Source organism: Neoarius graeffei, chromosome 1, assembly GCF_027579695.1.
Source record: "Neoarius graeffei isolate fNeoGra1 chromosome 1, fNeoGra1.pri, whole genome shotgun sequence".
Lineage (NCBI taxonomy): Eukaryota > Metazoa > Chordata > Actinopteri > Siluriformes > Ariidae > Neoarius > Neoarius graeffei.
In genome coordinates this window covers 57,123,042-57,150,544 of record NC_083569.1, presented here as the reverse complement: position 1 = coordinate 57,150,544, position 27,503 = coordinate 57,123,042, and the positions used below count along the sequence as shown (strand labels likewise).

Here is a 27,503-nt window from a genome sequence, read left to right as displayed (position 1 = left end):
GGCAGAAAAAAGTAAAAATCAATAAAATAAAAACCGACTGAACAGGCTGCACGTTTTCACCCCTCAAAGCGCTGAGATTGGAGCAGTGCATGAAGAAAACTATCCCATGGAGATCACTGTCTCGTACAGCAGCACAGCACAGGCACATATCTGTGCACTCCTCTAAAGGTTTATTGGCTAATCCCCAAAGGTAAAGTCTTTGCAGCAGCAGCTATGTTCATGTAAACTTTGCTTTTAGATATACATATGTTCTTTCTATACACACACACTATATATATATATATATATATATATATATATATATATATATATATATATAATTATAAAATCCCTCTACATTGAGTGTAAAACTTGTAGTAGTCTCATATTCAGAGGAGCAAAACAGAAGTGAGGTATCACAAATCCCTCGCTTTGTAGCCAGCAGGTGTGTTGGAGCTCGTTACCTTCTCAGGCTACACTGGGCTTCGCGCAACAAGCTGTCGAAATCCATCGAGTCATACTTGCTTTTAGCTGAAGTCGGATCAAAGTCTTCAGAATGAGAGTCTGAAAGAAGCAGGAGATATTGACAGGATCAGACATCGAAGCTGAACAAGGAAACCAGTCTCACAATATTTAAATAATATTGGCTGGCTTTTTTTCGTGGCATATCAGATATATTCCATTCAGCTAGCATGATATTGAACGAGTCGAAGAAGCTGAATGGAATATATCTGATATTCCGCGAAAAAAAGCCAGCCAATATTACTACTATTATACATACACATTCCTTTCAGGTGTTCGACACGTCTTTCTCTTTCAAAATTCTCTCAAAATCTTCCGTATTTAACGAAGCAAACCTGGCGGCCATGTTTGTTTACAAATTGTCATAGTCGCTCGCTAATGCGGAAGTTTTACGTCTCTGCCGCGTGACGTCATGTTTCCTTGACAACCGTACAATATCGTAAGCCATATTCAACACTCATTCTCCATTGGGTAGATAGCTGTAATACACGTCGGATAAGCGATATGCTAACAATATTGCGTACTAACAAACCAAGTGAATGAAACCCGCTAGAAGGGAACAGAATACATGTTTTTATTCCATCGAAAAAGTGTCGTATTTTACATACAAGTTATTAAATCTTGGTAAGACTGCTAATTTTACACCAATTTTATTTTTGTTTGGGATTGAAATACAACAGATTCAAAGCTCATGACTCGTGCTTGGCTTTGTTCCCTTTTGGTATTGATGTAATCTTACAAACCTTTCCTTATCTCCAACTCACATACTTAACCACCATTTAAAAGTAATTAAACTTAGAAAAATATCAAATAAAGCTCTAAAAAACAAACAAGCAAACAAACAAAAAAAGTCAAAACCTGTGGGGGAAAAATGAAAAGCATATATTATGATTTGTAGCTGTGACAATAAATATGGCCGCCAGCTTCACAAATACACTCTCTAAACGTACAGCAGCGTAGTTGGGCTGTGTGAGAAATGGGAATGACCATGGCAAGCAGGGAACGCCAGCTGTGATCTAATGCTACGGCTAAACGGAGGATTGTGTCATGTCATGCACCTTGAAGGATGACAAATGCCCCTGTACTTAGAATTAATGGACAGTTTCTTAAAAAAGGGTGAAAAGAGCTATTGCTATCGGTAGTATTGTATTATTTATGTTACCCCACCCATTTCCTGTATATCTGAAGGTATGAGTGCTATTGTAAGTAAAAACCTCTGTGACAAAATGGAGGTCTCACAACCGTGTGCTCCAGCATAAATACAGTCACCTAAACACAAGGTAACAAATGCCACCCAACTTGCTTCTCGAGGATGCATTACAACCAGCACCTAAATACCTTTGGCCTTACTCTCAGCCTCTAAAATACACTTTAATGTTCCCATTATTTGAAGGTAAGTGCACTTGTTCTCTTCTATTGACCTGCATGGCCATCAGTGACACCGAGACAAATGCCTCCCAAATGCATCCTCCAGCATCGCGCATCTCTGCACTCACATTTTGCAGAAAAGAAATGTGAAGTGGAAAATCGACTAACTATTAAAGCCACCATCAGAGCCACCCCTCCCCCACAATTCTTTCCACTTTAACAGGAGTAAATGATCTTCCATTTGTCTTTATTGACCAACATTCTGCATTGTCCTGAGGATTCCTTGCTTTATCACATCCCTCTTTCCATCCTACGAAAATCATGGAGAGAAATATTACTTCACACTCCACCTTTTGAGGCATTATGATCGGATGAAAGCTTGAAATGATTTCCGAAGAACTCACATTACGTGCTGTTCTGGACAGATGGACAAGATGTTGGACACGACTGAGAGTCACAGACAGGAGACACTGTATAACACATGCTCGCAGATCCAGAGCCTTACCATTTAACATTGTATTACATTCTAAAGGCATTCCACACGAACGAAACAGGAAGGGATGTGGGGCAGAAGGCAGACAAGAACAGTTTTGACCATATAAAAGGTAGAATAAAAGACCAGATAGAAAATGGAAAAATTGAATGAACAAAATATAAAGAGATGGAGATAAAATGAATTAAATCAGATTCTCTCTCTCTCTACATGTAACTTATTCTGATCTTGCCTTGGTTGAACATCCCAACATCTGGCAGAAGACAGACATATGCTTGGGAAGAGAGCTGATCAGATTTAACCTTGCTTTCCTCAACTTTCCCTCCATTTTTACACCCCTTCTTTCCTCAATCACACATCAGGCAAAACAAGAAATTTACATGCTTGATGCATGGCATTAAAATACCACAGGGAGTTTTAAAGCCACCAAACTGCTACTACGCTGAGTACTTTATTCCTCTCCATCGGTACTATACTACTGGTCACTGTGTACCCTTTAAAAGTCTTCAAGACACTACTAGACATGTGAAAAGACATGTAGAGCCATGGTTCTGTCCCTGGTTCAAAATGAGAGTGCCTGCTGACCTCAATATATCAATTTCAGTGGATATGGCAAAAACATCCTCTAATGTTAAGACATCACTCAACTTATTTATCTCCTGGCTTTTCATTTGTGCACTGAAAGGCAGAGCCCTTTGTCAATTGTGAGTTCAGGTACTAATGGATGGTTGAAGCCAAGCAGGCTTACTTACCCAGGTCTGTGTAATTGGATTTGCAGAACTGCTTTTGTCCACCGAAGCAGAGCTCGAACTGTGGCTCGTTCGGTCTGCGCAAGGTGTGTCCATTCTCAAGGGCAGCGAAGGCATCACAAGTGTAGCGGTAGGTGATGAAGCCAAAATTGTCCCTGGATTGGGAACAGAAAATGAAGTACAGCAATCAGCTAGGAGCACTAGGACACACTATCCATCCATCCATCCATCCATCCATCCATCCATCCATCCATCCATCCATCCATCCATTATCTGTAGCCACTTATCCTGTTCTACAGGGTCGCAGGCAAGCTGGAGCCTATCCCAGCTGACTATGGATGAGAGGCGGGGTACACCCTGGACAAGTCACCAGGTTATCGCAGGGCTGACGCATAGACACAACACACTCACACCTACGGTCAATTTAGAGCCACCAATTAACTTAACCTGCATGTCTTTGGACTGTGGGAGAAACCGGAGCACCCGGAGGAAACCCACACAGACACGGGGAGAACATGCAAACTCCGCACAGAAAGGCCCCTGTCAGTCACAAGGCTCGAACCCGGACCTTCTTGCTGTGAGGCGACAGTGCTAACCACTACACCACCGTGCCGTCCTAGGAAAACACTATATAAACGCAAAAAATGTAATCGATACAATTGCTCATATTTTTGGTTTTTGATGTCCAAGGAGTATTGTCCCATTTCTATTCAAGCCAGGCTATTTTTGTCTAATATAGCTCATTTTTAAATTCAGCAGTGGGATTTATGCTTGTCCTCTTCTTCAACTGCCAGTGGGAACAAATATATAATTAAAAAAATATTTTTCGACGAAAATAGATTTAATTGACCCCTTGTGTCACCTGACAAACAGTGCGCACTAGAAGTGAGCAATATGACAAAATATCACATCTCACAATACTTGAAGACAGTTATATGAAGTATGATATGTATCCTGATATAAAGGTTTGCCAGCAAACTGCCAACAAAAGAGCAGTGTTACATTTTTGCCAGTTTAATTTGAATCCGTACAATTTTAAAGATTTAGTATGGCATTTTAACAACAAATCGATAGCTTTCAGGGTGTATAACTGGTGTTAAAAAGTTATAAAAAGATATCGCAAAACCAGATATCTCAGAAAAGTGTATTGTGATATCATACAACATTATATTGATATTATATCATTATATCGCCTAGCCCTATTGAGTACACACACACCCACTCTTGCTGAAACTCTTACCCATTATGTTTCAAGTTGATGGCACACTCCTCGATCTCGCCGAAAACTTCAAAGCGCTGCTTGAGTTCGGAGCGTGTGCTGTCAGCCCGGAGACGTCCAACGTACAAAACCCGCCTCTCCTCCTGGTCATTAAAGGCAAGACAGAGACGGGGATTAAAGAAGTATAGCGACTCAGCCTTTTCTCTCTTTCTGCCCTTAACTTTCATTCCATGACTGCAATTAACATTAAATACTGTGGGAAAGCCAAGAACAGTACAGGGAGAGACGCTGGATGACTCGACATTGCCTTTTCCTCACTCTTTCATCTTATGTGTGTGTATGCAGCACTGACTGCTAAATCTTTTTTTCTTATCTGATGTGTGAGTTAACTGGAGCCTTCAACAGCCCACTTGTGTAGAATGTTCCAGTTCATGGCGACTAAGGCTTGACCACAGACACATAATTAAAAGATTATAGCTTTTCAAGTCAAATGTACAGTGCTGCTGTGAATCTTTTACGTGATAATGATGACCGGTTCATTTAATTCAGATGCTGCTTTCGAACTTTATTGATCATGGTACAAAATATTTCATAAAATATTCAAATTTTCATTTTAAATCTGCTCTCGGGTGGCACGGTGGTGTAGTGGTTAGCGCTGTCGCCTCACAGCAAGAAGGTCCGGGTTCGAGCCCCGTGGCCGGTGAGGGCCTTTCTGTGCAGAGTTTGCATGTTCTCCCCGTGTCCGCGTGGGTTTCCTCTGGGTGCTCCGATTTCCCCCACAGTCCAAAGACATGCAGGTTAGGTTAACTGGTGACTCTAAATTGAGCGTAGGTGTGAATGTGAGTGTGAATGGTTGTCTGTGTCTATGTGTCAGCCCTGTGATGACCTGGCGACTTGTCCAAGGTGTACCCCGCCTTTCGCCCGTAGTCAGCTGGGATAGGCTCCAGCTTGCCTGCGACCCTGTAGAACAGGATAAAGCGGCTAGAGATAATGAGATGAGATGAGAGAAATCTGCTCTCTTTGCAATAAACACAGATGAATCTTCTGTGCTTTGATACAGCCCACAGTTCTGTTTTTCTCATGGCATGTTGTAACTAGGTTACAGTGAAATGCTACAAAATTAGCTGCAGAACAAAGCAGAATCATACTTGTCTACTTCTATGGACTTTAACCTTCATCCTACCAAGTGGGGTCCATCTGGACCCCGCACCTATATGTTTGTTTGCCATTTTAAAAATATGTGACATACTGCCTCACCGTTTTATGAATTTGTCGGAATTTATGTCTTAATTAAAACACTAAAGCACCGGAAGATCAGTTTTTTGCATTGTGAAGGTATAATTAATTTGTTACTGGGGTCCAACCGGACCCCAGAGTAAAGTTTATCTTTCATTTTATAATTGAATAGCACACTGAAAGTTAACTTCTTTTATTTCTTTTATGTTCCATAATGAAACTACCAAGGCATTCCTTCTTGGGGTCCGTGTGGACCCCACTGCTGCAATAAGCACAGGCTGCAAAACAAATCAAATCAAATCAAGTTTATTTGTATAGCGCTTTTAACAATAAACATTGTCGCAAAGCAGCTTTACAGAATTTGAACGACTTAAAACATGAGCTAATTTTATCCCTAATCTATCCCCAATGAGCAAGCCTGTGGCGACGGTGGCAAGGAAAAACTCCCTCAGACGACATGAGGAAGAAACCTCGAGAGGAACCAGACTCAAAAGGGAACCCATCCTCATTTGGGCAACAACAGACAGCCTGACTATAATATTAACAGTTTTAACAGGCATAACCCTCAACTGTCCTCATGGGGCCGTCCTTCACAGGAGCGGTGTGACAAAAGCCCTAAATTATTTTACAATTACTTTTTTGTTTTAAATTCTGTAAGAAAAGACCTAAGTTGTAATCCAGAATGTTTTACAGCTGCATGAGCTGCAAAAATCATGTATATAATGCCAATTTTTTTTGTGGCGCTATAATTTGCTACATGTATGCTAGTTATTGCAATATTATTGCAATGTTATTGCATTTATAATACATCATTGATATTCAGCCATAGTGGATTTTGTTCTTCAATAAAGTTATGTCTGTTTGCTGCATTGAATTGGTTCTTACTGCATTGATTTCAAGGTATTCCCTCCTGGGGTCCATACGGACCCCGCCTGGTAGTTTGTGTATGTAAAATTGGCTGGTAGGATGAAGGTTAAGTGTGTTCTTTATGCCTTGGGCCCTTTAGTGTATTGCTGTTATTAATACAAGATGTTCTGAACAAAACTTATCTGGCGATTTTGTCTTTATAAGCTTTAATTTTAAAGAAAAGTATTGGGGTCCAAACGGACCCCACATGGTAAGATTAAGGTGTAAAATAGCATGGTAGGATGAGGGTTAAACTATATTAATAACACAATGCAGAAAATGATAACTAAGGACATATGCATATATAACCCTGTTATCAGAACGTGGAGACCTTGAGCCATTTTTGTGTTATTGAAGTTATTTACGCACTGGATATAAGGAGACCTCCGTTTTGGTGTAATATTCAATTCACACCTGCTGTAATTTGTACATGTAAATGAATTGCCAGACCATAAAGTAATAACAGACCTTGGCACGTCACTGTACTGCACTTTGATTAGCCAAAGACATTATAAATTAACCAGATTTGTTTCTCATTCCTTTTCCAGCTCCTCCTCCACACCAGGACATTAGTGTAGCAGACAAAAGTGTTTGCTGAATTGGTGGTTTAGTTGCTGACAGCTGATAAATGCAACAAGGTTTTAAAGATGACACATTGAGGCTGATGATTCGTATAAATCTCTCACATCGCCTGCCCATCCCCCCAATCTTTCCTGACAGCTCGGTTCACGCTACCCATAATTGTCTTTCTGCCACTAAAGCAGGAGAAAAGGCAAATGTTGAGAGCGAGCCACACGTGCATCACTTGATGTGTGCATTTATCAGTAAAGGGCAGAGCCAAGCTGGAAACCTGTCTCATTTCACAAACTGGTCAGGCAGAAAAATCAAAAGAATTTTATTTATTCCCCCCTTTCCCACACACACTGTTTAGTTGATAACATTTAGCCTGTGGTGTGATTAATATCATCTGACACCATTCAGAAACTTCATGAAGATGTTAAAAATACATAACTGGGGGATAAAGAGGAAATGTGTGTAGCCTGTATGATTCAGAATTCTATCTTTGCATGAACTCCCTTACTGTGACACAACAGGGAGAAGGATATGAGTTCTGAGCAGTCAAAGCAGGGAGGGAGAAACAGCTAGAATTTCTTTAAGAATGCACAAATATGAGAATGTAGAAGGACAAAAAAGAAAACCACTAATGCTCCTTCTCTTTCTACTACTCATCTCATCTCATTATCTCTAGCCACTTTATCCTGTTCTACAGGGTCGCAGGCAAGCTGGAGCCTATCCCAGCTGACTACGGGCGAAAGGCGGGGTACACCCTGGACAAGTCGCCAGGTCATCACAGGGCTGACACATAGACACAGACAACCATTCACACTCACATTCACACCTACGGTCAATTTAGAGTCACCAGTTAACCTAACCTGCATGTCTTTGGACTGTGGGGGAAACCGGAGCACCCGGAGGAAACCCACATGGACACGGGGAGAACATGCAAACTCCACACAGAAAGGCCCTCGCCAGCCACGGGGCTCGAACCCGGATCTTCTTGCTGTGAGGCACCAGCGCTAACCACTACACCACCGTGCTGCCCCCTTCTACTACTACTACTACTACTAATAATAATTCATTTTGCTGTGTTCACTTACTATTGCTCTCTTTCGTTGTTTCTCCCTTTGTTCAGCCCTCTCTACCTCGCGTCTCTCATAGTCCCGCTGGTACTCCTCCCTCTTCAGCTGTTCATGCTGGTATTCTTCATAGCTGTCATACCTATGTGAAAAAAAATATATATATGAATTTTGTCACCAATGCAATCATGCAGTTATATATTATAGCATTAGATCCCTTGAGTGGTGTCAGGAAATGGCCAGATCACAAAGGACTGAGTTTCATTTTTTTTTTTTTTCCCTGAGAGAAGAAGACAAACACATGCATTAATAAGATGTCTTCTCACATCGCAAAAGGTTACGATTCTCATAGGAGGCTCTCTTGAGGGAACATGTCAGGAATCAAGCAACTGCTTCTGTCAGCACAACTTCACATGCCATTACTTTCTGCTTAGTTTGAGCTTTGTGTCAAAAAGTGGAACTTTTTGATCTGCAAATGGATGACTCCTTTTACAAAAAAAAGGAATCAAAATCTTCACAACAAGGTACATTACATTACAGACAGTTTGCAGATGCTCTGATCCAGAGCAATGTACAATGAGCACACACCCAGCACCTGGGGAGCAGTTGGGGGTTAGGTGCCTTGCTCAAGGGCACTACAGCCATGGATTTTTCTTGCCGTTCCATAGAATCAAACCAGCAACCTTTTGGGCCCAAGGCTGCTTCTCTAACTTTGAGGCCATGGCTGCCCCATATAGCAATACAGGTAGCAATACAAAAAAAAAAAGTTAGATATTTACCTGGGCCTCTGACCGAGACCAGAGTGAGAGTCAGACTGAGGACTTTTAATAGTCCTGGATTTGAAAGTGCTCTTATCAACAGTATGATGAGACCTGCAACCAGAGGAGCAAGAAACATTACATTTTAATGTAAAAACAATAGCTTACGGTAGTTCTCATAGTTCATCCATAGAAAATTGCTTTTAAAATATACTCGCATGAAATGAAAATTGCTTCCGTGTCATAGATTATAATAGTTAAATCAAATCCTTTGCAGAAATGGAGATGATCCATTTAAGGACCCGTTTCATCAAACATATACTGGCATATCACTAATGCTTGTGAAAATATGACTGCTCACTACGTAGTCTGAAGTGTCAACGTACCATCTTTGGAATGCCTGAATGAAGTGCCATTTTGGAAAATTGTCTTACTCTTGACTTATTCTTTGAACAAGTCAAAACAGATACAATCATAATATTACAACTCATATTTGCACAGAATAGGACTCTCATGCAAGCTTTTGCATCAAACAAAAACCACCATTTTTCATTGTAAAGCGTTGCAGTGTACTGGTATGTACTTTCTCAGGACTCTGTGAGAAAGTCCCGATTTAGCAGGTCTGGAAATGGATGAATTCAGTAAGGCCATTTAATACCAATTGTTGAGCCATGTAATACTACATCAGCACAAAGGGTAAATAATTTTGTCTATTTTGTAATGAATCATAGTGCCTTCCTGGTGTGCAAGATCATGTGTGCACTAAAGCCATGCCACTGAAAAACTGAGGGGCTCAAGTTCTCCCCATGACATCCTCGAGAAGAGGTTCTCTCTTAGCCCTCTTTACTGAGCTATGTACAATTCCAATCAGAGCATTGTAGAGATAATGATAATCCTCGCTTGTACTTACCAAGAGGGGGAGCAGTTATCTGGGGACTGGGAACAGGAGTAAGGAGACCTGGACAGGGATCTGTATCTGTGGCGGGAGGAAGATCTGGAGCGGGATCTAGAGCGTGAACCAGACTGGGAGTTGTAGAAGTGACGTGGAGAGAGTAGAGTTGAGGGTGGCGAGACCGAACTCTGGGAAGGCAAGCTGCTGGATGGGGAACATGGTGGTGAGCCTTCAAAGAGCATCTCTAGTGGAGTCCCTTCCCAAGAGCAAAGAAGGCGCTCACGGCCCACTTCTAGGTCCTCAAAGTCAGGCAGGCCTGTGTCCATGTAGGCCTCAAAAGGGTAATAGTTCTCATCCCCAGAGTCACTTTCATCTAGTGGCTGGAACCCACACTGCTCAGTCTCACTAAAAAAGGCTTGCTGGGGGTTACCAAAGTGCTTATTGAGCTCTTCCCGTATCTCCTGGTCTCGCAGCAGCTTCCTGCCAGCAGAGATGCACTTCTTAGGAGTTTTGGCACCCAGTGCAGAACTGTGGTCCTGCCCCTGAGCTTCCTTGTCTGGACAAGCCTCCTGAACCATGGGGCAAAGGCCCTGCAGCTGCCTTGCCAGAGAGGAAGATAAGGGACTGGTGGAAGACAAAGAGGATGTGAGATTAGAGAAGGCTGGCATAGTTGAGTCTTTAGGTTCTATATGCAGGCCCTCTACAGGCCCAGTGATCGTGGCAGCTAATGTGCCATTGTCTTGTTTTGTGCTTGAGGCCTGACAATAATCATGATCACCAAACACACGAGGCTTGGACCGTTTGCCCCGGCACTCTTCTAAGTTTCCCAGAGGCAGGGCAGAGGATGCCTTGCTCAGCTGGGCATACAGCTCAGACTTCTCATGGGCCTTCCTGCTGGAGCTACTGATTGGAAGAGAGCTAGGGCTTCCATTGCTCAGCTTGGCCTTCTTGCTCGTCAGGGCTGAAGAAGCTGAAGACAGCTTGGTTTTGAGTGATACTTTGAAAAGGTTCTCTTGACTGGCTTTATGAGGAGGTGTGGTAGGTGGTGTCAGACCTGTGCAGAAGAAAAGAGAAAGAGTATTAAAATTGATTATATAGGCATATGGTGACATACGGTTCTACCAATTAATTAAACCAGATATTACCCACCAAAAGAGTACAAATGACTAGTGAGTTTGGATAACCCACTTTCTAAAAATTGGTCATATTGTACATATCGCAATAACAAGAGCAACTGAATGTGTATAGAAAACTTCTGTTTAATAGCAACTGATTGTACAAGTTCACTGAGAATCATCTTAAAAGATCTACATTCTCAAGGAACCTGGATGTTGGTGGCTCACTCTGGTATCTATCTCAACTGCACGCCTTTGAATCTGGAATCGGAACTTGGTGGCTGCTGGGGAACGTATTATCATTCTCCTTGGCTCTGCTACCTCATCCCCCTACGGCAGTCCCAACAGATTTATGTGGCACCAGATGGCAGTTATATGAGAAATCCTGAGATGTGCCATTTTATGACATTGTTAATGCACTTGCACAAACAACTGAACCCTCTCTATACTACTTCTTATCTCTATGTCGTTCCTGTCTGGAAATGATCTAGATGTATATTTGATATCTGTTCAGTCTTCTGTGTCTGACACTGCTTGCATCCCTTATTTTCATGGGATGGCCTGCTGGATTTGTGATGATCTAGGCACGATCATTATTTACTTGAGGCTAACTAGAGACTTAGCTGTAACTTGAGGATAGCCACTCTTTCCATTCCAGAAGAACTTTTCATGCATGCGTGACACACCATCGTGGCAAAAGAATGTGCAAAGAATAGTAAGATAAGATTCCTTATTGCCTTCAAAATAAGTTAATAATAAATACACCCCACTCAGTTAGTGATGGATGTAACATTAAGAAAAATACAACTGTGGGTTTCTGGTTATTTATTATTATTATCTTTTTCCCCATCGGTTTCTACCCATGTACAACATGCACACGTACCTCTGGATTAATTATTACCTACAGCTCACGTAGCTGGTGCAAAAAGCCATGCAAGGAGTAACATGCTGACTGTTCTAGGTGCCATAGATACTACGGTTAAGGCACCAGCCGCCCACAGTAAATTTATTAGAGAGGAGGGGATTAGGGAGCAATATTAAAACACCTACTCTAAAGACTCTACAGGTGTTTGGCTAAAACTCTGGCAGAAACTGTCACTGCTACAGAACTTCAGGAAGTCAACATGCTGATTTTTGCTGGCTAGATGAACATTTAGTTTGACTAAAATATCTCTGCAAGACATACTTATAACTTATTAAATATCATCCAGGCTGATGTAGCAATTATTCTCCACATTTCTCTGCATTATCTCAGCATGGAAAGCTTAAGGTAGGCCTTGGGAATGTTCAACAGGACAGAACTAATATTTAAGTGGAAAGAAGTGGATTGAAGTTCTTGCCTTGATAACTGCTTTAATCTCTAAAAATATCTAATCACAAATCTGTGTTGTTCAAGAGGGAAATGAGTATGAGAACATATGCACTATATCTCTCTTTAGTACTACATGGAGCTGGAGTTTGCCTCAGGCTAGGAGAAACACCCATATGCAATAAACAGAGACAAAACTTAACAGTTCCTGACGACTTCTAAACCTGACTTCAGGAGACCATAGTGTAGCGTGTAATTTTAGAAATAATGTTAAAACGAGACAAGAGTTCGATTTGTTATCCATCCATCCATGCATTAGCTATACCACCTATCTATTAGGGTCACAGAGGAAGCTGGAACCAATCCGAGATGGCTTTGGGCGAGAGGCGGGGTACACCCTGGGCAGGTCATGAATCTATCAGGCTATCACAGAGAGGTTGTTTCACAGTCATGGTTGTCTTTTTGAATAACACTGACGGACTCCTGCAACTAGGTCCAGTGTATACTGTATATGCTGGAGTTTCTCATAACTTATTTTACAGGGACCAACCAGCCCTATCTACAGCAGTAACGTCTCTTATAAGTTCTTATAAATATGTTTGTAAGAGTCAAATGCGGGCTCAGTTTTGAGCTTGTGGTCATTTCATTTAATTCTACTTTAATTATTATACTTAGATTTTACTGGTTAATTTTAAAATTGTATTTTTTAGCACTAACTAGGTTTTACTTTGGGACATATACTTTCATTCACAATAGAAAGACATTTTAAGTGGAAGTTACATTTTTTTTGTAAACTAAGTGCTTCCGACTGTATCTTTTGTCTGTCAAAAATGTCCTCTCTGGAAAACACTCACCATATGCTGAGGTTGTACATATTTTTTTTTTTTTCAGAAAATATTTGTCTCTTTTGAAGCAGAATACTCTGTTGATGCACAGTAAAAAACAGATGCAAGACGCATTTGCAGCAGAGCTTCAATGCTGCCCATCACTGGCTACCTGTCACAGCTTACCGGGCAGTCAAGGGGCTAGGTCCAGCATACCTCCAGAGACTGATCCGATCACCATACGCCGCTGCTACTAGTCGCCTGGCCCCTCCTCCTCTTTGCTCCTGCCCAGCCCACTCAAGACGGCTGTCTGTCCTGGCTCCCCATTGGTGGAATGACCTTCCCATCGGGGTCAGAACTTCCGACTTCCTGACCACCTTCAAGCGCAGACTGAAAGCCCACCTTTTCAGGCTACACCTCTCCCCTGCTTACTGTGTAATCGCATAGCGGTCTTGACCAACCCAGGCTGTGTACTGTCTAGCCTGGTCACGATGACTTAGGGTTAGTCATTGGGGTTTTATTTTTCTCTGCTTAGTTGTACTTTCGTTTCGTTGTACTTTCGTTTCAGTTCGTTTGTATGGTTGGCTTGTTTTCCTTGGCCGTTTGATTGTTACTTCAACAGAATATTACACCAAGTGTTATTGTCACTTGTTCACTTGGCACTAGAACTTTCTTGTCTAGAAGTTCAGCATTTCTTTTGCACTTGCTATACGTCACTCTGGATAAGAGCGTCTACTAAATGCCTGTAATGTAATGACTGAAATATGTATCCGTCAAAAAGTGTCCTCTCCAGAAAACCACAAGGATCGTCACCACTTTAGTTGTTATTACAGTTACCACCATGTACAAACATTGCTACACAATACTTGAAAATTTATACTTAAAATCACTGGCGTTTCAATAATTTTTCACTTTGTATACCTTACTCTTGTGGACTATAAGAAAGTGGATCAATTTTAGAAATACACTATATGCTGCTGTCTTCTCACCACAAGTAACATGCCCAGTATATGACCTGTAGCTCTGAAATTCTGCCCAGTTAATTTCCATCTCAAAAGGTCATTTTTGGCAGCAGAGAAACACAAAAATCTGAGGGTTGATTTTTGGACTATTGTGGACCCAAAAAGTCTACCCTGATTGTGAAACAACCCAGAAATGAACAAGCATTCATGCTCACATTCACACCTATGGGCAATTTACAGTAGCCAGTTGATGTAATCCACATGCCTTTGGACAGTGAAAGGGATGTGAAGAACATGCACAGTCCACACAGGATGGCTCCAGTTGGCTGCAAGGTTCAAAAACAGAATCTTCTTGCTGTGAGGCGGCATTGCTAACCACTGCACCACCGTGCCACCTGTCAGATTTCTAAACAAGGTCAAATAAAAAGAAGCTGAAACAACTATAGATTCCCCAAAACCTTCTGAAAGTCCAGGAGGTCTTCTCAGTATATGTCAACTACCAAACATACGGTAAGTGTTACCTTGAATCTCATTGGGTAGGTCAAACCTGTGCACATTACTGAGCGACCATTACTCAGTGGTACATGGTAAATGAATATCAAATGGCCCATTCATTCTGACACACTGGGAGAAGAAAAGGGCAGCCATTTTGTTTTTATTGACCAGCAATGATTAATCTCTGCATGGGGGCTACTGGAATAATCATCTGCATGATTTACACTGAGATGGAAAGAGAGAGAGTAAAGGAAGAGAACTGCTGAAGCCTTGTGTTTTAGCTTCAACTGACATTTACTTCATTTGACTTTAATTACTTTTTGCTGATAGCTTTCACCAATACTCTTTTTATTAATAAATATATAATGGATAGAAATTATGTCAATAGGAATACTAAAATCCCTATTCATTGACCCCATTTGACAAATGATACCAGTGCCATAAATACTGGACACAACAGTGAAAATTGGGGCAGTGTCTCTAATGTAATCACCAGACTGCAACAATACAGTATATGTAACGTCAGCAAACCAAATTGCATGATAAAAGGAATTTTTAAAAAATTGCTTCAGTTTCGCTCATTATGAGGAAGAGGGACTGTCTATCAATGCTGTAGGATGCTATAGGATGTTATATGGAAAATTTCTTTTGCCTACCTGGGGTTCCAGAGATTTCCACACTCAATGTGCGTTCAATGGTCTTGCTCTCAAATGGAGATCCCTTGTGGTCACTGCAACACATAAAAAGGAACTGATATAATGCCAGTGGAAGATGCACTTTTAAATGATTGTGTGGTCTTACAAATGACGATGAATTCTAAAAAATTGCCTCATTGACGTTTGAGATCGGTTTTTTTTTTGGTTTGTTTGTTTGGTGTTTTAGTTCAGATTTTGTCTGCTCTATAAAAATGGTGGAAAAACTCACTTACTTTGGAGACTCTGGGGTCAAAGGAAGTGGCAAGGTGGTTGGTTTGGCTGTAGAACACAAAGGAGCATGGGTAATTAATTAACTAGTTCACACTGCGCCTAAAAGATATCAGGTCCACATCTACAAATAAATTTTAGGTTTTGATCATTAACAGTGATGATGTGGCTTTCCCAACCCGATACAAAGCGGCTCGAGTTTTTAATCGAGCCAGCAATTTAAAAGGAAACTAATGTTTTCTAACTTGACCCCTTCATTTGTTTGTTTTATTAATTTTTTTTTTTTTTTGGTTTGACTGTTCGGTTTTTTGAGGCAAGATGAAATGATGGCATGAGTCCAGACATCTAACCCATGTGAAAGTTCCCCCACAACACAGAAAGACAGAAAGCAAATAAAGAAAGAAAGAAACAAAATGAGTTGAAAAGGAAAACAAACAGCACACATATATTACAAATGGCAATGGTGGAAACCCAACTGAGGTGTAAAATATTTGGCATGCATTTTAAACCAAAGCAGGAGAAGAAAGAAGAGTCGAGGAAGCATGTGCAGTTGCCTGAGGCTGCGACTGTCTTCGACTGCAGCTAGGGGAATGTCTCTCAATTAGATAACTGTGTCAAGGCAGCCATGTTTGCCCAAGACTGCACGGAAGTTGAGCATACTTTTCTTGTTCAATGCTAAATCGTGGTCAACTCCAATTGCGTTTGGGAGAAAAAGCATTTCTAGCTCATTTCTTTTGTCTGCTTACAATGATGCACTTTGGAATGAATTACGCAACTTGCGGCATAATTTGTATTTCAGGGCAAAACTAGTTTGTTAGCATCAGGGTTAGTCTGTAGTCAAACTGGGAAGCAGTTAGAGGAGGAGAGGCAGAAGAGAGACAGAGGGCAGGGATGCAGCAATGATTACCTAACGGTGGTGGAACCTGGTCATCGGGGTGCCTGCAGTCTGCCTGTCTGTGTGGGTTCTGCTCTTGTATGGTGGAGGGGGTGTGCTCTGGAACTAAAGAGTCTTGGAAAAGCGGACTTGGCCAGCCCCCATGGAATGACAGGGGACTGACTAAGACATCATCATGAACATCCACCCCATTTTGCCCCAATTTAAATTTCGACCCTTCGATATTCTGCTCAAATTTCATAAACAAACTTTCTATGTCCAAGTCAGCCAAGGCTGAAAGCTCAAGGTCTGTTGAGTTAGCTTGACTAGGTTCCTGGAAGTCCTGAATTGGGTTTATAATCTGATGTTCCTGACTATCGTTCACTATGTGCCCATCCCACCCTTTGTCTCTAGGAGGTGTTTTGGGTGGATCTTGCTTGTCTGTCTGGGACACACTGGATATTTGCAGGTGGGCCCGATAACGGGCTGGCTTGGGTCTGGAGGTCAGTAGCTGGCTGAGCATGGGATGCTCTTGCGCTTGCCTCCTCTTCCTAATAGTTATTGTGATGTGCCTGTCAGCATGGCTGGCCCCAGCCCAGCCGCCCGCCTCAAGACAACGGCCACAGCTGCCTGCGCGACCCATCTCTCTAGGCGGGAGAGAGTAAGAGTGCATATACCTAATGAAGCGGGCGGCAGCCAGGCTGCCTGTGTCAGCACCCTGCGGTGACCTCCCCTCTTCACTGGAGCAGGTGTGGCTACAGCCACTTCCACAGGATGGCACAACAGGGGTGGACTGCTCCCCATGTATACACCTCCGCCACTGCCCTGCCCCCTCACCAGCCACACTATATGCCCCAGCTGCCTGGCTCTCACCTCTCTGGGCCTGCACTGCCAGCTGCTGCTGCTGCTGCTGCGTTGACAGGGAGGCAGAGGAGGGCTTCTTCTTTGAGGCGGTAGATGAGGAACAGGAGGACAAAGAGGAGAAAGAGGAAGTGGATGAAGAAGATGGAGAGGAAGACGACGAACAGAAGGAGGTACCAGGCCCACCCCTGTCCTTGTCACAGCCTGACCAGGTGCTCTTGGCTTCACTGGCTCTTGTATGCAAGGCATCATCGCTGGCAGTGAGGTACTTGAGCAATTCAGTGCACGGACGTCTCACCAGCCGGTTTGGCTGGGGGCAGACTCCTCTTTGTTTGCTGTTCCAGGGGTTGTCTGTCTAAATAATATGAATAAGAGAGAGAGATACACACAGAAAGCATGAGGGCGAAAGAGGGAGAGAAGAAAGAGAGAAAAAAACAGGAAGTCAGTGCAGTTATGATGCTGTCTCTGCACACAGCAATGTGAGCATATATTGCCCATCATCTTAATTACGAGGTCTCGGAATAGCTCCTGTGAGTTCGGCATGCTGGTGGTAGGAGGAAAACAGCTCAGTGTCCTCTGAGAGACTGCCATGTGCAGGGCTCCAGAACCAGAGGAGTCATTAAAGAAAATGAACTCCCTCAAAGAAAACCGTGTGAATATATGTGGAAGGGCAGCGTGTGATGTATAAAACAAGCATAGGTCACTAATCAAATTTTACAGACAATATACCTAATATGTACATGTACAGTGGTGCTTGAAAGTTTGTGAACCCTTTAGAATTTTCTATATTTTTGCATTAATATGACCTAAAACATCAACAGATTTTCACACAAGTCCTAAAAGTAGATAAAGAGAACCCCGTTAAACAAATGAGACAAAAATATTATATTTGGTCATTTATTTATTGAGGAAAATGATCCAATATTACACATCTGTGAGTGGCAAAAGTATGTGAACCTCTAGGATTAGCAGTTAATTTGAAGGTGAAATTAGAGTCAAGTGTTTTTCAATCAATGGGATGACAATCAGGTGTGAGTGGGCACCCTGTTTTATTTAAAGAACAGGGATCTATCAAAGTCTGAGCTTCACAACACATGTTTGTGGAAGTGTATCATGGCATGAATAAAGGAGATTTCTGAGGATCTCAGAAAAAGCGTTGTTGATGCTCATCAGGCTGGAAAAGGTTACAAAACCATCTCTAAAGAGTTTGGACTCCACCAATCCACAGTCAGACAGATTGTGTACAAATGGAGGAAATTCAAGACCATTGTTACCCTCCCCAGGAGTGGTCAACCAACAAAGATCACTCCAAGAGCAAGGTGTGTAATAGTCGGTGAGGTCACAAAGGACCCCAGGGTAACTTCTAAGTGACTGAAGGCCTCGCTCACATTGGATAATGTTAATGTTCATGAGTCCACCATCAGGAAAACACTGAACAACAATGGTGTGCATGGCAGGGTTGCAAGGAGAAAGCCACTGCTCTCCAAAAAAAACATTACTGCTCGTCTGCAGTTTGCTAAAGATCATGTGGACAAGCCAGAAGGCTATTGGAAAAATGTTTTGACGGATGAGACCAAAATAGAACTTTATGGTTTAAATGAGAAGCGTTACGTTTGGAGAAAGAAAAACATTCCATTCCAGCATAAGAACCTTATCCCATCTGTGAAACATGGTGGTGGTAGTATCATGGTTTGAGCCTGTTTTACTGCATCTGGGCCAGGACAGCTTGACATCACTGATGGAACAATGAATTCTGAATTATACCAGAGAATTCTAAAGGAAAATGTCAGGACATCTGTCCATGAATTGAATCTCAAGAGAAGGTGGGTCATGCAGCAAGACAACGACCCTATGCACACAAGTCATTCTACCAAAGAATGGTTAAAGAAGAATAAAGGTAATCTTTTGGAATGGCCAAGTCAAAGTCCTGACCTTAATCCAATCGAAATTTTGTGGAAGGACCTGAAGCGAGCAGTTCATGTGAGGAAACCCACCAACATCCCAGAGTTGAAGCTGTTCTGTATGGAGGAATGGGCTAAAATTCCTCCAAGCCGGTGTGCAGGACTGATCAACAGTTGCCGGAAACATTTAGTTGCAGTTATTGCTGCACAAGGGGCTCACACCAGATACTGAAAGCAAAGGTTCACATACTTTTGCCACTCACAGATATGTAATATTGGATCATTTTCCTCAATAAATAAATGACCAAATATAATATTTTTGTCTCATTTGTTTAACTGGGTTCTCTTTATCTACTTTTAGGACTTGTGCGAAAATCTGATGATGTTTTAGGTCATATTTATACAGAAATATAGAAAATTCTAAAGGGTTCACAAACTTTCAAGCACCACTGTATGATTTTTTTAAATATGCAGCACATACTGTACCGATAGACGATAAGTCCAAATTTAAGGACAAATTTAACAGAATGCTATCACTTCACTGATGTTACTTGTAGGATTAGAGAACAGGACTTGGATGAAGAATGTGGCATGTAGATACCTTGGTAACAGCTGATCGTATTCTGTGGTTGCTGGCTGCATGGTTCTGTGCCTTACCGCCTGGGTATTGATTATAGCTGAGCTGAGAGTTTGGTGGAGCCAAAAGGAGTTGCTTTAGCTGCAAAAGAACCAAGAAACAATTATATAATAGGCATTAAGAGAAATAAACTGGATTAAAAAATATCCAAATAATTACAGATACAGTCACACGACTGAAATCATTTATAATGCAAAAGAAATGTATTTAGATTTGTTGTTCTAATACTTTTGGTGATCCTCAGATATAGTTGTTCCTGTTTGGCCATGATACTGTACATCAATACCCAGAAGTACTTTCTATATTGAAACTACATGCCTGCTATGAGTAGCTGTTGAAAACATGAAAACATGGTGGACAATGGTAGTGAGTACCCGTGAGGTGTACAGTAACATATATACCAATTAAAAATAAGTAAATTTCTAAGAATATGTTGCAAGCATGGGACTAGCAGCCTTAAAGGCCAATTTATGCTGACAACGCAGTCCTCGCAGATGGCGTCGCAGACGGCGTCTGCGTAGCCCCCCCCCTTCGTAGACGCTCTGCGCGCACCTCCCAAAAATTGTGACCACCGCAGAAGCCTCGCAGACAGCGTCGCAGACAAGAGGGCTCTGATTGGTCCACTCTACATCTGCTGTACACGCACTTCCGCTTCCCTACTTTCCCGGTTTGGTTTGTTTTCACTACCGCCATTTTTAAAAACACGAGCGAAGATGGAGCAGCACGAAGAGCGGTTGATCGAGAAAGTGAGGAAGTACGTACATCTATACGACTCCAGTTCTAGTCATTATAAGTAACCAGAGGATAAACACTCCACTAACCACACCCACCAACTACTCCTAGCGATTTCACGACTTCGCGCCCCCTTGCGCTGTGGCGGTGAATAACATCGCGCACGCCTATTACTCCCCGCTCAACGATAAATTACAACTGTCTGCGAAAAGCTATCTGTGAAAGCCTTGTCGCAAGAGCATGCAGAGGCCCCAAGTATGTTAACCTAGTCATGAAAGATTCCCAGTAACAGACAGCTTCTCCACTGCCTCAAACCTTCAATGATTTTTTTTTTTTTAAATACAAACAAACTTTTCCTCTTTACATAATATTTAGTATGGTCTGCTGGCCCATAATGCCAGGATTTCTGAAATAATACACAATAAGATTAACAACAGGAACAGAGATCCACTTTAATTTGCCCTTTATTTGTGCTGCATGGCTTATTTCTGAACACAGCCGTGACACTGGTCCTGCCAGAGGGTCTGCCTACAGAACTCGTACCCGTTTTTGGTCACAGGCCTGCAGCATCTCCTTATCTGGTGTATGTGAGGGCCAGGCAGGGGAAAGCAAGGGAAACACAGAGTGTGCCAAACAAAAGGAATGGACATGGTTTGTGGTAGGAGGGGATTATGAAGCAGGCAGAAGCAGAGGGAAAGAGGAAGCCTTACCAAGGAGGACTCCTCTGGCTCTGGGGTGCGTGGTGAGCCATCGGGGGTGGAGGGACAGCTCTGATCGCTGGCGTTGGTCACGTCCCCATCTGCCAGGGCTTCAAACGAAGGCAATCCGTCCTCGTCCACGGGGATACTGTCCAGGGTTTCTGTGAGCACTGCCAGCAAGTTGGCCTCATTTTCTTCATCTATCTTCTTAGAAAGTGGCAAAGGAAATGGGAGAGAAAAAGAACAGAGGGAGAAAATAGAACAGTTTAGTTTGGAAAAGTCGATTTCTGCCTCGCTTTGTGCTCGCATGACCATGAGAGGGAGGGGCGCTACTCTGCTGTTGTTAGTAGAATATGCAGGGCTTATTTATTATTTATATATATATATATATATATATATATATATATATATATATATATATATATATATATATATTTTTTTTTTTTTTTTTTTTTTTTTTTGCTGCAGTGTTATATGGAAAAGTGTGCACTGAAATTTCTTTCAACTACAAATTGCCTTATCCACATGAGTCAGTGCTGTCAGTCATACATTAAGCATGCAGCTTACTGGACCAAAATAATATCTCCCAAAAGAAACCTATTAACTGGGCTGACACACAGCAACTACCCAGGGAAAGAGAAGGAGAGGGAGGGGGAACAATGGAAGGAAAGTTGCTTTAGTCTTTAACTCTGTCTCCACAGAAGGGAGCTGACCCGAGCTGAACAATCCATAGACTTTGAGATTATCCACTAATGCTAAATGAATGTGATATTTTTAAGCAGTGCTCGCAAAGTGACAATACAGACGATCCACTGCCAAAAACACCAAAATGAAAATGCCCGATTATCTCAAATATAGCAAATCTATACTGCTGAGGCAATTTCCTCGGGTAGTGGTCATGGCAACATGGGAGAGGCAGTAACTGAGGAATAGAACCAGGGGAGGAGGAGGAGTTGTGACTGAAAGTTCCACTGCCAAATCCCATGGGACTTAACAACCACGGAAGATAAACACCCCAACTGCCACAGGTCATGGTGCATGCATCCCAACAAGAACAAATCTTTTTATGTACACCACAGGATTAACATCACTTGCCGATAGCGAGTATCTCATGTGCAACCATCACCCTATTTGATTCTCTTTTTATTCATAGCTGAATAGATTACAATGCCAGCATGACACTATCCTCATGGGAACAGCTTCTGAGAAATCAAAACAGAGGCTATTTCACTTATCTCTCCCTATTTAGATGACCCCAGGAGCTGATAGCAGTAGAATTTGATGAACCACTGACAGGCACGTTTTCAGTACAAACTGCAACTTCACTGAGAAGATAGCACCGTTCTGCCCTTATCCTTATTCAATATAGAAAATGATGACAAATTTCAGAGATAACCAACAGACAATGGCGCCTCCGAGGGCTGGAGATAAAATTGCTTTGGGGAGAATACTAGCCTGTGAATTAGCAGGATGTCTGATGGTTTTCTATCACTTCTACCACTTTGGTTTATTCAATCCTATCTATCAGCAATTCAATATGAAATCCATAATTTCAATTGAAAATAGTTCATAGCACTGTTGCCTCACAGCAAGAAGGTCCGGGTTCGAGCCCAGCGGCCGGCGAGGGCCTTTCTGTGTTGAGTTTGCATGTTCTCCCCGTGTCCGCGTGGGTTTCCTCTGGGTGCTCCAGTTTCCCCCACAGTCCAAAGACATGCAGGTTAGGTTAACTGGTGACTCTAAATTGACCGTAGGTGTGAACGTGAGTGTGAATGGCTGTTTGTCTCTGTATCAGCCCTGCGATGACCTGACGACTTGTCCAGGGTGTACTCCGCCTCTCGCCCATAGTCAGCTGGGATAGGCTCCAGCTTGCCTGCGACCCTGTAGAACAGGATAAGCGGCTAGAGATGATGGATGGATGGATGGATGGATGGATGGATGGATGGATGGATGGATGGATGGATGGATGGAATAGTTCATAGCATGTCAATTAGATCAGAAAACCTTCAGAATTATTTTGAATATTGCTTGGTTTCTACTTTAGGTTTGGTTCAAAGTTTCCAAACTGTTATCTAGTCAAGATATAAAAGAGATGAGGTTCTTGTGTTCTAGATCGTGAGATCTAGGTCATACTCCAGAAGAACACAAATCCAGACACCTCCAGGTATAAGAACAACACTAAAAGTGTCTGGTTTCACAAACAGAAAAGGGGGATCATAATTTAATGCTGACAGAGGTGTACTACATATATAGAATGCTGAAAAATATCAGTCATAATTTGCATCACAACACAGCGAGCTCAAAGTTGTACCCATTGCTGGTCACCCTCTGCACACCGTCATCAGCAACCAGAGGAGCCTGTTCAGTGACCGAATGCTCCTTCCCAAGTGCAGGACGAACAGACTCAAAAACTCCTTTGTCCCTCACGCCATCAGACTGTACAACTCCTCTCTGGGGGGGAGGAGGGGGAACAGGAGGACAGAGGACGGGAAGGAGCAGTAGCCTAGCCTAACAATAAGCAATACCGGACAACGTGCAATATAAAGTGCAATATCTCTCCTGCCGCCGCGCCCCCCCCTTCTCCCCACCTTTTTTTTCCCCCTTCTTCTTCCCCCTCCTTCCCCCCCTCATCCCCATATCTTATTCTTTTTATATTTGTATATGTAAATACTTAAGGGTGGCACGGTGGTGTAGTGGTTAGCGCTGTCGCCTCACAGCAAGAAGGTCCTGGGTTCGAGCCCCGGGGCCGGCGAGGGCCTTCCTGTGTGGAGTTTGCATGTTCTCCCCGTGTCTGCGTGGGTTTCCTCCGGGTGCTCCGGTTTCCCCCACAGTCCAAAGACATGCAGGTTAGGTTAACTGGTGACTCTAAATTGAGCGTAGGTGTGAATGTGAGTGTGAATGGTTGTCTGTGTCTATGTGTCAGCCCTGTGATGACCTGGCGACTTGTCCAGGGTGTACCCCGCCTTTCGCCCGTAGTCAGCTGGGATAGGCTCCAGCTTGCCTGCGACCCTGTAGAAGGATAAAGCAGCTAGAGATAATGAGATGAGATGAGATGTAAATACTTAATTTATTTTAATTTATCTAGAAGTTTTTCTCTCTTTTCTCTGTTTATCTGTAATGATGCTGCTGGAATCTTAATTTCCCTGAGGGAACCCTCCCAAAGGGATCAATAAAGTTTTATCTAATCTAATCTAATCTAATCTAATATGAGACGCTTTCAGACTTGAGGAACTTCTTCATAGTTCTTAGAACTGTTGAAGGAAGTTCCCACTTTTTTGTGTGTCTGCACTGCAGGAACTGAGAACGATCGTTGTTCTTAAAATACCGTTTTGAGCGACTTGGTCCAGATGTAAGTGTACATTGACTGGTTGAACACAAGCCAATTCCACACTGGCAACCACCATTTTTAAAAATCTGGGTAAAACGTTAGCCATGTAAACAAAATCTCTTAACGTTAGCATTAAAAAAATTTAACACCCCCCCACCCCACCCCCTCAGACAAATAGACCAACAGTGAATTCCAGGCTTTATTGTGCCTATACGGAAATGCAGTACGATTTTGATGCTCTCTTTCTCCTGACAGTGTGAACGCAAACAGAAAAAAAAAGTCCCTGAAAGTATGTAGTTCTCGGAGGAGCTTCCCGGTAGGTATTTCCTCTCAATAACACTACGTTCAGACTGCAACCTGAAACGACCCATATCCGATTTGTTGTGAAATCCGATTTTTTTTTGTTAGGCCGTTCACATCACCCATTATATGAGACTTGCATGCGATCTCCAATATGAACGGAGAACGACCCAAAAGTGTCCCGCATGCGCAAATTGACACGTAATAAGCACATCTACGTAATACGTAAACAAAAAAAAAGCGCACTCTTCATGTTTAATGATTTCTTTTTTTTGTTTGTTTGTTTAATTATCTGGTTAGTGTTAAAGTGTGACGTCTCGTGTGTGTTTTTGTTTCTGAACTGAAATGAAACCGTGTAGCCTGGTAACGAGGGTTGACTCCTAAATGTCTCTCTAATTTCTATATAAGTGCACTACATGTTACTAGGAAGTAATGGATTTTTAAACTCTATATAGTGCACTCGAGCTTCAGTAGGCAGTCGTTTGGGATACGGCCGCTGTATTACCAAACTCTTAATTCAGGCTTAATAATTTGCACATATTTATTTCGTCATATTAATAAACTTTTTCTACATTTTTATAAATATTTATTTAGATTGTTTATAGCCAGCTGAATTCTGCAACTTCTCTCAGCGCTGGCTCAAGGTGCATAAACACCAGTGCAGTTTGCTATGGAGATGAGGCGAGACCTGGCGATGTGGTTTTTGTGGCGGCGGCGGAACTCACACAATAATCTGATTAACAGCAGACTAATGAGACCGAAGGTGTCAAATTACTGGAAATTTCCAGAACAATCTTATAATCTTGTAATACAGGATGGTTTAAGTTATAAATCAGTTATAGAAACTGTTTTATTTAATCAGGCTAACAGATAAACATCCAGGTCCCTACCAAATCCACCATTAGCTTGATCAATTCTGTAAAAGTCTATTTAAATTCTGAAAACTGTACAAATGTTGTTGTTTTCCACCAAAGAGGCGGGATTAGCCAACGCAGAATAGTGACGTTTGTCTCTTGTTGATGACGTGTAGGTCGCATGAATGCGACCTGTCCGGTCAGACTGCAGTCGCATGTGAAAATAACGGATATGCATCGGAATTAGGACCACATATCCAAGCGGCCTGGGTCGCATGTGAAAAAATCGGATCTGTGTCGTTCAGATTGTCAATAACAAATCGGATACAGGTCGCATATGGGCAAAAAAATCGGATATGGGTCGTTTCAGGGTGCAGTCTGAACATAGTCTGTGTCGCTAGAACTGTTTTGTCTGAAAGTGCCTACTGTGTCTAAGAAGCCATAGCAGAGGACATAGAGTAACCGACAATCAAAATCACAAAACTGTTGAATCTTATCACAAAGTTGCAACAACTGAACTGTTATTTCATCACTCATTGCTCATCATTACCTCTGGTAGCTTTCATTCACGGAGTTCAGTTCAGAGTGTAAATGACAGGCCAAATGAAACCGAGATCTCCGGTCAGGGGCAGATGCTTGAATAAAGAATTACTCACAGTAACAGTATATGCTATGATCTTTCTCTCAGTGAGATTGTTGTAAGGCCAGTTGGGAGGAAAAATAGAAGACTGTTTGCTTTCCTATCTTTTTTAACAACCTTCACTGAATTAAAAAGATCTTAGCAATTCTGGGCTAACTGTCTGATCACAATATATTAACCTGCTTCCATTCGAAAGGGTGCGACTCATGGCAGTTTTACTCCAAATGCTTCAATTAGCCATAAAAGATGCTGGCAAGCGGCAGGCACTTTCGCTCTATCTCCACTTCCTCCCTGCGCCTTTGCCTCAGAGGCGAGGCAGCACTTATGAGACGTTCATTATCAGGTGAGCCCTTTTTGTTATCAGACAGGCTGTCTTTGAAATCGTCCTTGTTGTAACTCTTTTATTGAGTTCCACCCAAGCCACTGTGTGTGCCAAGATACAATTCACGCCACTGATAATAGGCAAATGTTTTTCGTGCTCCCAAATAAGCTTGTGCACCCTGAGACAAACAGAAAATTTAAGCAAGCTCTTGTAGTAAGCCGCGCTCATGTTTGTATGATGCGTGTCTACACACACACACACACACACACACACACACACACACACACACACACAGTGGATTCAAAAGGTAATAAAATTTAGGTGAGTTACTCAAGAGTTTTACAACCAAAACCCTTTGCTGAGGCTTTATAAAACACTATGAAGGAGTATAGGTTTTCACAAGAGATATGCATTATCTCTAACAGAATTTATCTCACTTTATCTCTCTCTCGTACACACACACACACACACACACACATACGTGTACACAAACACACAAATATCAAAGGCGCAGATGAGGTTAACCAAGTTGACACACCAGCTAATCACAAGCAGAAATATTTGTATGTGAAAGCGATTGAGTCACAGTGATTCAGACCCCCTGAGAAAGTACATTACATCTGATAAACAAATAATTTCATTCTGTGTTATTAGCCTGCCCCCTGATTTCACAGCAAATAAATCAAAGTCACTGAAAGCAATATGTGAATTGCTCACAGAACAATGATTGGTCATAGCACCGTCACTTAAGCAGCGTTTGCGTGGGAGACTAGGACAGATTAGGAGAGAAGAATATCTGATATAAAAAAAAAAAAAAGCATCTCAGGCAAGATAAGTACAAAAACAAAAAGGGTGATTCCTAGTCACTGGACAAAACAGAGATTAACATCAAGTAGAACACAATCTCGATCTAGAATCTTCTAGAATCTAGAAGAGGGAATCCTGCTCGTTTTATATAATCTGTCACATTCT

General features: G+C 42.2%; 1 protein-coding gene across 3 annotated transcripts in view; it reads right to left on the bottom strand.

Annotated features, from left to right (window-relative positions):
- Positions 1 to 320: 320 nt before the first annotated feature.
- ppargc1a (peroxisome proliferator-activated receptor gamma, coactivator 1 alpha) overlaps positions 321 to 27,503 on the bottom strand; it is a 61,724-nt gene continuing 34,541 nt past the window's right edge. Inside the window, exons 3-13 of one of the 3 annotated variants that reach the window (XM_060935328.1) lie at positions 21,103 to 21,297; positions 19,625 to 19,741; positions 16,295 to 17,477; positions 15,393 to 15,438; positions 15,121 to 15,194; positions 9,778 to 10,813; positions 8,889 to 8,981; positions 8,131 to 8,251; positions 4,352 to 4,473; positions 3,115 to 3,266; positions 321 to 543 (exon numbers count right to left, since the gene is read on the bottom strand). In XM_060935328.1, the coding sequence (XP_060791311.1) occupies positions 440 to 543; positions 3,115 to 3,266; positions 4,352 to 4,473; positions 8,131 to 8,251; positions 8,889 to 8,981; positions 9,778 to 10,813; positions 15,121 to 15,194; positions 15,393 to 15,438; positions 16,295 to 17,477; positions 19,625 to 19,741; positions 21,103 to 21,297 (3,243 nt within the window). In that variant the 3' untranslated portion in view covers positions 321 to 439. The remainder of the gene's footprint in view (positions 544 to 3,114; positions 3,267 to 4,351; positions 4,474 to 8,130; positions 8,252 to 8,888; positions 8,982 to 9,777; positions 10,814 to 15,120; positions 15,195 to 15,392; positions 15,439 to 16,294; positions 17,478 to 19,624; positions 19,742 to 21,102; positions 21,298 to 27,503) is intronic. The other 2 variants (XM_060935338.1, XM_060935347.1) reach the window with 2 other exon arrangements.